Source organism: Equus quagga, chromosome 15 (assembly GCF_021613505.1).
Source record: "Equus quagga isolate Etosha38 chromosome 15, UCLA_HA_Equagga_1.0, whole genome shotgun sequence".
NCBI lineage: Eukaryota > Metazoa > Chordata > Mammalia > Perissodactyla > Equidae > Equus > Equus quagga.
Genome location: NC_060281.1, coordinates 7,565,987 through 7,575,847, shown reverse-complemented (window position 1 = coordinate 7,575,847; position 9,861 = coordinate 7,565,987). Strand labels below are relative to the sequence as shown.

Genomic DNA, 9,861 nt, shown 5'->3' with positions numbered 1-9,861 from the left:
GGGCGCGGGCTGCGCGTGTCCCTGCGGCCGGCTCGGAGGGCGCGGCGGCGGCTGCGGGGCGCCCGGGCCAGGCCGGGCCGGCGTGCGGTGGGCGGGGCGCCCGGCGGGGTAACGGTCTGGGCCGGGGCCGGGAGCGGGCCCGGCGCCGTGCAGCCTCTCCTCTGCTCCCGGCCGGCCCGGCGCTCCGACAAGATGGCTTCGGCGCCGGCGCCCGCCTGAAGGCGCCGACCCCGTGATTGCGGGCCCGCGGGCGGGTCCCTGCGCCACCGCCGCGGGCGCCGGAGCGCGCTCGGCCAGGTGAGGACGCGGGCTGCGAGCCCCGCCCTGTCCCTCGGTCCCCACCTGGTAATTCGAGCTGTTCCGGATTGACGCCCCACTTCGGGCTCTCGGTGATGGGAACAAGTCGAGTCTTGTCCCTGCCCTGGGGCACGTCTGTGGAGACAGGGCCCTGGCCTGAGCGCCCTGGGAGCCGCCGGGGCTGCTGTCGCGCTGGAGCCAGGCGTCCCCGGCCGGGCACCAGCCTGCGCTCTCGCTGCCAATCTGGGACTGGCCCTGGGTGGCGCCTTTTAATCGGGGACTGTTGAGAACTGCCCTGCAATCCTTAGTGTGCTGTGTTGTTGCCTCCTGTTGGCTGTGGCAACAGCAGCCACCCGGAGCCAGAAGTCTGAGGTTTATCTTCTGTCCGCGGTGAAAGCCTCGACCATTCCAAGAGTATTAAGTTGTTGTTTGCACTGCGCTTGGAACCGTCGGCCTGCTTAGGATCCAGATTCTGAGGCAATGCTTCCTGTTACCTCTTTTATACGAGTTTTGTTCGATGGCAGTAAATCAGCTGAAAACGGGAAAGCTAGATCATTCCCAGGAATAAGCAGCGCTTTACCCACGCTTTCTTCTCGATGCGTTACCTAAGGTAGAAGGAGACGGGGAACACACTCCGGAGAACTCTGACAAGGCGGTTAGACAGGTCGATCGCCTTGACTGCAGTCTGAGCAGCTGACATCATCCTGGCGAATAAGTTGCTCTTCTCCCTCCGTGTGTATTGTGATTGTACGCAGCTGATAAGTGGGCGGGAAAAAATTCCTTGGTGTTCCCAAACTGCCTGTCGTGGATAGTTTTTCCTGGGGCGAGGAAATGGGGAATGGGCGAGTGTCTTCGGCAGAACGGGAAGATGTTAGGTATCACTTCGATGGAAGTCCCCCCCCAGCCACTGGGGGGCTCCACGCAGTCAAAATAGCCAGTTCACTAAATGAATTATTTCTGTAGTTTTCTTTACTTCCGGGGGAAGCCTGAAGGGATATGGCCAGACTCAGCTTAACAGGAATTTGAGCTGTTAAATTTGGAAATAGTGGTTTGAAATACTTTCTCATAAATCAGCTTTCAACGGAAAAAAGATATTACCTGGAAATCAGAATACCGAGATAACAGTCATTGCCTTTAACAGCTTTACAGATGACTTCTTTAATTCATTGTACGTCTTTGGAAAGGTGCCAGAATATGCTTTTTATTCTGAGGAAGTAATATTTGGGATTTGAGGTGAAAGTGTAATTGAAATTATTTCCAGATTACTGCAGTCTCTATTCACTGCAATAGTGAAGTTCTTAGTGGTAATTTAGTCACTAATTTTTAACCCAGCAACCTCTGAGGGCTCATTTGAACAAATTTGGAATAATGAAAGTTACCTTCCCTGTGGGATGACCTTTTAAGAAATGACTCCTGTGGCTGGTTCCTTTGTTTTGACAGAAAAATGAATGGGGGTGACTTGATGTTTTCTGTGATCTGCCAGATCTCCATATGAATTATTCCTCAAATTTTAGCAAAGTTCTTTTAGAAACTACAACTAGCATGGAACTCTATTCAAAATGAAAATAAGAGCAGATAATTTGAATGTAATTTATTAGGTAATTTACCCATGACAATACACATGGGTAAAGTGTTTGGGGCAGTGGCCTGCACTTGGTGCTTCTGTTAACCTGCTGTTAACATGTCTTAGTCCTCTCTATTGCCAAGCATGCAAGTTTCTTATAAACTACATGGAAGAAGAGGAAGTTAACGTCGATGTGTTGTATACCTGTTTTGAGGAGATCTGTGAACATTCAGTTAATATTGGATACTGGCAGAAAACTAATGTAGTACTTTAAAGGGGAGCTTGGGAAAAATATGCGTACATATTTATTGCTGGTAGTGGTCACCTTGCTTTTGAGACCTGTGAAAGGAATGCAGGGTAACTTCCACCACCCGAACAGCACCTCCTTTTACCCTTTTTAATTAGATTCCAGTTTTAGGCTGGATAAGTGAAATTTTGGTTTTAGAATACAAAAGAATATTAAAATTATGACTATCTTTTATAGTTATAAATGAGAATATTTTAAAAATTTATAAACATAACATCTCATATGACAAGTTGACTAACTTCCAGCAACTCAGATGAGGAAAATGTTAAAAGGGAATGATAAATTAATAGGTTAAGAATCAAATGAGATAGTGTGTATGGAAGCATTTTCAAAACTAGTTTCTTTTTTTCTCTTAAGAATATGCTGTTTGTCTTTAAAGGAGTAAGTAAATTATGCAAAGGCTAACAGCTTCAAAGTATTCATGGTTTGTGACATGTAAAAATATTTTGTTAGTTGGAAGGATCATTGTAGAAAGTTGTACATGTAGTTTATAACAATGTAAAGCAAACAACCAACTATTAAAAGGAATAATTAGTAGAAGGATATCTATAAGGGATATTGACCATATGGTGGTATTTTTTCAGGGGTCTTTGTACTGGATCAGTCATTTCAATTTAAAGTAATCTATTTGTGAATGCTTGCTTTATGCTTATTGATTTAATCTGTAATCGCTTTTGTATTTTGTGGTTCAGGTAAAAGTTGTAAAGGTAGCTCGGGCCCAAATTTGGAAAGGTAGTTGTCCACTTAAATACTATGAAAGCGTGTCCTGTTCGTTTTGAATTGGAAAACAACGTTTGTCTCTCTCTCTCTCTCTCTTTTAAACAGCAGTTCTGTGGTGTTCTTGGTCACACATTTATGGAGTTTCTGAAGGGCAGTGGAGATTACTGCCAGGCACAGCACGACCTGTATGCAGACAAGTGAACTGTAGAAATTCATTACTACTCCACCAAGAAGCCCCCGTAAGAGTGGTTAACCTGGACACAGAAGTGTTGAATTGAAATCCACAGAGCATTTTACACGAGTTCTGACCTGGATGGGGTAAACCTCAGTGCACTTCCTTTCTCTTGCCTCAGTATTACTGGATTGAAGAATTGCTGCTTCTTGTTAGGAGGTTCATTTCATTTCCCATTACCCCCAGCTTCATACTCAAAGCACTGAGAATTTCAAGTGGAGTATATTGAAGTAGACTCAGTTTCTTTGCATCATTTCTATATTCAGTTTTTTAAATTCTTTCATAACCCTACTGAGTGTTTTTAAACTAAATTAACATGGCTCGAATGAACCGCCCAGCTCCTGTGGAAGTCACATACAAGAACATGAGATTTCTTATTACACACAATCCGACCAATGCAACCTTAAACAAATTCATAGAGGTAAGGTTTGATGCTTTGTAATGTCTCAAAGTGATTGCAATTTAATAGTGGGGCTTTTTATCTACCAAAATATTCTTTTGGAAAATGTGAGATGTTATGCCTGTAGTTCTAACTCCCAAAAATGAAATATCAGTGACTTCTTTATGTTAGAGGTAAATTGTTGTATACCTTTTAACAAGGATATGTACTGGAGTTAGTTTGGATTTGTAAGTTACTGTCTAGTTCTTCCTGCCTCGGAGTTTGCTTAATTTAAATTTATACGTGGACAGTATAGTACTATGGCACTTGCTTATCTTATAAGACATTTATAGGAGGAAGGCTGCCAGTTACAGATTGTTCATATATCCACTTAGCCTGATGACTAATGCCGTAAACCAAAGTTAATGTCTTGACCTCATTTGATATTTAGAACCCAATTTTTAGCTATTAATTCTGCTGCTTCCTGGTGGTTGCTAGATGAACTGTTTCACCAGCTCTCTCTTTGACTATGAGGAAGCAATATAATGCTGAATAATTTATTTAGATGAATACACATTTTATTATATAAATATGTACAGATGTTCAGAAACAGCAGCTGGGCCTCCTAGATCATAGAAATACTTTTATTTTTGATTAGCATCTGTATGCTTTTTAAATGCCGGAAGAGTTATAATTAGTAATAACGCATTATGAGTCTTAAAGCCTGTAGTTTGAAATGGTGTGGGGTGTTTTACACTGTATTTTTGGGATTTTAGTGTCTTTGAATACACCTTTAAGGCTCTGTATTACACACTGTACTGTAAATGAGCAAAAAGTTTAAGGAGTTAATGTAATTGAGTCAAGTCAGATGACTTGATAGTCATTAATGTTACTCTTGGTTCTATTTACCTTGGTCCCTGAGTGCTAATCCACTTTTTTTAGTGCTTCATCTCCACCCAGCCAGTGTTACCGTGAGTGTTAAACAACTTTAGTATTTGAAGGGCCACAGGATTTAAAACAAACACAAAACTTCTAGGTTATTAAAAATATATGTGATGTTTAACATTCCCTCTGTGCTATTCTAGTATTGTCATTTAAAACAGAATTTCTGGGGGCCGGCTCCATGGCTGAGTGGTTAAGTTCATGTGCTCCACTCTTGTGGCCCAGGGTTCAGTGGTCAGGATCCTGGGTGTGGACCTACACACCACTCATCAAGCTATGCTGTGGTGCCATCCCACATAGAAGAACTAGAATGACTTACACCTAGGATATACAACTATATACTGGGGCTCTGGGGAGAAAACAAAAAGGAAGATTAGCAACAAATGTTAGCTCAGGGCCAATTTTCCTCAGCAAAACAAAGGTTGCCTTAAAAACAAAAACCGCATGAGATTTTGCTTCCCTGTTAAACGTACATAGGTTACACCATTTATTCCCTGATTTTCTGTTAACCAGCAATACCTATTGGAGAGGTGATCAAAATGACAAATAGTGACCAATAGTGATGTGGTTATGAAGACCTCATTGTGTTTTTTAATGTATGTTTTATCCAGGAACTTAAGAAGTATGGAGTTACCACAATAGTAAGAGTGTGTGAAGCAACTTATGACACTACTCTCGTGGAGAAAGAAGGCATCCATGTTCTCGTAAGTATTTAATAGTTCCTGTGTGTTTCTGATAGTGTGCTACAAAAATATTCAAAGAAACCACTGACTTGAAAAAGCTTAATCTTTCTAAATGGTTAAAAAATTGTGCAGTGTCTTAATTTCCAAATAAAGAAAAGGAAAAGCTAAGCAAAGATTTGAAGTAATAAAAGATCTTTCTAAAGATTCGGCATTTATTTGCATTTCGTTGACAGTGGGGTTTCCTAAAACACGTTGAGCTATGTTAAAATGCTTTTGAAGACATTTGGGTGTTAGAAATTTATAATTATTACTGTGGTGTTTATATGAAAAATATGAAACGTTTATCCTTTTGCCTTAGGACTGGCCTTTTGATGATGGTGCACCGCCATCCAACCAGATTGTTGATGACTGGTTAAGTCTTGTGAAAATTAAGTTTCGTGAAGAACCTGGTTGTTGTATTGCTGTTCATTGTGTTGCAGGCCTTGGGAGGTGAGAAAATTTTTTAAATCCATTTAATAGTGTTCTTAATTCTAGTAAAAACTTGATTGTGACTCCTATAAAGACTCGGTTATCACTTTGTGAATCAATTTGCTTCATTAGGTTAGTGAACTAAATTAAAAAGTAGGTGAATGTAACAGAATAATGTATTCCAGTACAGCTGCAACTAACAAATGCTGTAGCTGCAATTTACACTTGTCTCTGTGGGCAGAATTATTTATAGAATTAATCGTGTGTGCTTGGTTGTTTTGGTGGTATTGGAACCATTGTCCAAGCTCATTGGGGAAAGGGATTATCAATCCTCTAAAGTGGTCGGTATTGTATATGCTGTACTTCTGATAGAGGGTTCTTGATCCTAGAGGTTCTGATTGAGGAACTCATTACCCAATAGTGCCAAAATATGCATGTTCATATTTGTAATTCACTACCCCCACCCCAAAAAAAGTTCTAGTGGAGAAGAGTGAAATGAAAATTGATGGCCCTGTGGGTATTGACATGCAACTGTGTCACAGTATCATTGATAATAAAAAACAGAGAAAGCAGACTTTTCCAGAAGATCTTTAGGAAAGGAGTTTTATGATATTTAAAAGCAAATTCTTTTTTTTTGAAGTGGAAAATATTTTTCACAGCTTAGAATTCAGGAAAAACGGTGTGTAATTATCAAGATTTACTCCCTTCCCCAAATTTTTTCAAGATTCCCTTCTAATAATACAAGTCTAAACTTCTAAATTTATTTCTAATTGTTAAGGGCATATTTCAATTTTGGTTCTAGACAAAATTGTGGCTTTGATATGGGAATACTGATGTTTAACTTTTTAACATAAGTCAACATTTCCTACAGTTACTTAGATGGGATGGATGGTGAATAAGCGGGCTCCAGGTTGGGGAATGTTTGGAGTGCAGTCATGCATCGTTTAACGACAGGGGCACGTTCTGAGAAATGTGTCATTAGGCGATTTTGTCCTCATAGGAACGTCATAAAGTGTGCTTACACAAACCTAGGTGGTACAGTCTGGTAAACGCCTAGGCTGTAGGGTACAGACGTTATGGGGCCACCATCGTCTGTGCGCTCTGTCATTGACCGAAAAGTCCTTACGTGCTGCATGACTATTGAATTTTCTGAGATTTGATTTGGAAAAAATGATTTATCAAAATTCTTACCTTACCAGAGCTCCGGTGCTTGTTGCCCTAGCATTAATTGAAGGTGGGATGAAATATGAAGATGCAGTACAGTTCATAAGACAGTAAGTATTTAATGAATTTTATTTGCATCCTTTTTACTTCCTCGTTGAATGTCAGTGAGTTTAATTATGTAACTATGAAAAAAATTTCTTTCCAACAGCCCATCTGACCGTTATGCTCATTTTTACAGTAGGGTTAAAACCAGGAAATAAAGATCCTCCTTTTTTGCATTCCATGTGGATGCTAATATTACAATGATTCTAAACCAATAATAGTTTTTTGAATTACTGTTTTGCTTTAAATTCTTGACTGAATATGTTGCTTGTTTCTTTGCCTTTTTGTTGAGGGATAGTCAATACACAATAAAATGCACAGGTCTCAGAGGTAGAGGAGCTGACAGTAACAGCCAAATAAAAAAAACCACCACCCACTACACTATATAGACTATTTTGATGACTTCAGAAAGTGCCCTCGTGACCTTTGTAGTCATCTTCCCTGCCCTCAGAGGCAATCTGACTTATAGTACCGTATCTACCATATATTAGTTTTGTCTTTTGTTGGACTTCATATAAATTCATTTTGACTATGGTAACCGCCACTCAAAAGATTATTAGAAAATAAACTTTGCACTCCCTTTTCCATTTACACATGTATGCCTGTCTCTATTTCTGCATTATGTCACAGTGTAATAATCGAAAGATAAATTGCCACAAGAGAGGTGATTATTGCCTACAGCCTAGTAAACATTAATGTAGAAGGATTTTGCTTTAATTACTTCATCTTTTGTTGTTTTTCCTTCCAGAAAGCGGCGTGGGGCTTTTAACAGCAAGCAACTTTTGTATTTGGAAAAGTATCGTCCAAAAATGCGGCTGCGCTTCAAAGACTCCAACGGTCATAGAAACAACTGTTGCGTTCAATAAAACTAGGGTGCCTGATGCCATTGCCTAGAGAGGAGCTTGAGACAGGACCTAAGTTATTGTACATGTTAGCCAACCTGTTGGCTTGGTGGCTAAGTCTAAGGAAGCTTCCTAGGAGTATTAAAAAGCAGTTTTACCAGGCCACAAGCTTAACAGAATTGTAGCCTCTATGTTTGGTTTACGATCAACCTGTTTGGACACTTAGCAAAAAGATTATTGCTGTTCAGCATTTAAAATGTATTTATCATTTGTACCAATTGACCTTTTCTGAAATCATGCAGTGTTGAGTTGTGTCTTCAAAATTCCCATGCCAGAATCTTATCAATATATAAGAAATTTAGAAAGATTAGGTGCCAAAATACCCAGCACAATACTTGTAAATTTTTCGTATCCTACACAAACTAAAATCCCAGGAACTATGAACACTCTGGACCTTGTGTGGTTTATTCCTTCAGCCATTTCAAACATGAAAGTAGAGCCTGTATGGTTACTTGCCTGCTCACTTTACGTTTACATCGCCCACGTTCAGACCAGTGTACATCAGGTTTGCTCAACTTTCTTTTTTTTTGGATTTTTACCAAGTCTTACAGTTATTATTTAATGTCTTTCTATAAAAGTCATTTTGTGCTGTTATGGGAAACCTCCATTTTGAAAATCTACATTGTACAGAAGCACATGTCTTTAATGTCTCCAGACAAAAAAGCCTTACAGTTAATTTTAATGTTTGCACTTTGGGGTGCAACTTACAGGGAGGGCCTGAAAACAATGGGAGGGGGCTTTAAGTATTTTTAGTAAAATGTTGCCTTTGTCTTGTGCAGAACATGTAGAATATGCTCTTTAATTTAGTAAATATTTTTTTAAAAGTTAGAGATGCTTTGTTATTGTAGCTAAAGCAATTCTTAATCATAAAATTTCTGAAATTCTTGTAATTTTTTTTCATACTTATCTGAAGTTGTTTACCAACTTATTTTTGTTTGAAGTGTGATTTTTCTTTTCCTTCTCTTCCCAACCTCTCTTGCAAAAAAAAAAAAAGTGGGTTTCTGCTAATGAATTGAGCAGATATCTAATATTTTATATGCCTTTTGAGCTGTGTAACTTAATATTTGGATACTTGATAATTTGTTTTATTATGTAATTGATAAAATGGTGATGTGTATTAATGTTAGTTCAACCATATATTTATACTGTCTGGGAATGTGTGGTTATAGTTCTGTGGGAGAAATAATTTGTCAGTGTTCACCAGCTTGTAAAAATCTAGTGCGAGAGCTTAAACATCTAAATAAATAATGAAATGCATCTATCATCATTGAAATTGTTTTGCTTAAAGTTATCTTATTTTGTAGAAAACGAAATGAATGAATTGCGCTTCAGTTAGTGCCATTTGAAGTAAATTGTGTCCTTGTTTTTTTAACAAATGAAGGATTAAATGAAGTTGGCATTTTAGTAAGCTCCTTATAGACACAATTTGTTAGGGTCATGAGAACTGTTTAATATTAAGAGGGGCACTCATTCCATTATAAACTTGCCTTTTTAAAAGTTTAGGTAATTTGAACCACTGTACTATTTTATTTTTATTTTTATTTTTATTTTTGCTTTTTGCTGAGAAAGATTGGCCCTAAACTAACATCTACTGCCAGTCTTCCTTTTTTCCCTCCCCACAGCACCAGTGCATAGTTGTCTGTATCATCGTTTACCAAGGAGAAGCCGTGCAGCAGAGGAGGGCCTTGATTTGAAGCTCACTTCCATCCGTTAAGAACGGTTTGGGGCAGCTTCTGAGCCTCAGCTTTCGTATTTACAAATTAATCATTACCTACCTTTAAAGGTTTTGAAATTAATTTGAACTTAAGCTTTGGGCACAGGATGGCTTAATAAATGTTAGGTTTCTTTCAGTAATCTGAAATAATTTCCTTTGCATAGCTCATGTTATTCTAAATGGGACAGATATCTTTGGCTTTTTTTTTTTTTGATAGTTACAACTGAGTAAAAGACTCAAAATTTGAGTAAAAAAATGATACGTCACCTTGTGTTTTAAAGATTTGCTTCCATCTCTTCATGCCATTTTAGCACTGCAGATAGTTCGTTCCTGAAACTTAGAGCCACGCAGAGGGGACCCGAGGACCTCTGGGGCCGTGGGTCTTTA

General features: G+C 39.2%; 1 protein-coding gene across 5 annotated transcripts in view; it reads left to right on the top strand.

The window, feature by feature from the left end:
• Window positions 1-9,033, top strand: part of PTP4A1 (protein tyrosine phosphatase 4A1) — a 39,184-nt gene extending 30,151 nt beyond the window's left edge. For 3 of the 5 annotated variants that reach the window (XM_046639443.1, XM_046639446.1, XM_046639441.1), the window contains exons 2-6: window positions 2,994-3,541; window positions 5,053-5,145; window positions 5,483-5,613; window positions 6,792-6,866; window positions 7,607-9,033. In XM_046639443.1, coding sequence (XP_046495399.1) covers window positions 3,437-3,541; window positions 5,053-5,145; window positions 5,483-5,613; window positions 6,792-6,866; window positions 7,607-7,724 — 522 coding nt within the window. In that variant the 5' untranslated portion in view covers window positions 2,994-3,436 and the 3' untranslated portion in view covers window positions 7,725-9,033. Of the gene's footprint in view, window positions 1-159; window positions 298-2,993; window positions 3,542-5,052; window positions 5,146-5,482; window positions 5,614-6,791; window positions 6,867-7,606 lie in introns of those variants that run through there. The other 2 variants (XM_046639444.1, XM_046639442.1) reach the window with 2 other exon arrangements.
• Window positions 9,034-9,861: the final 828 nt, after the last annotated feature.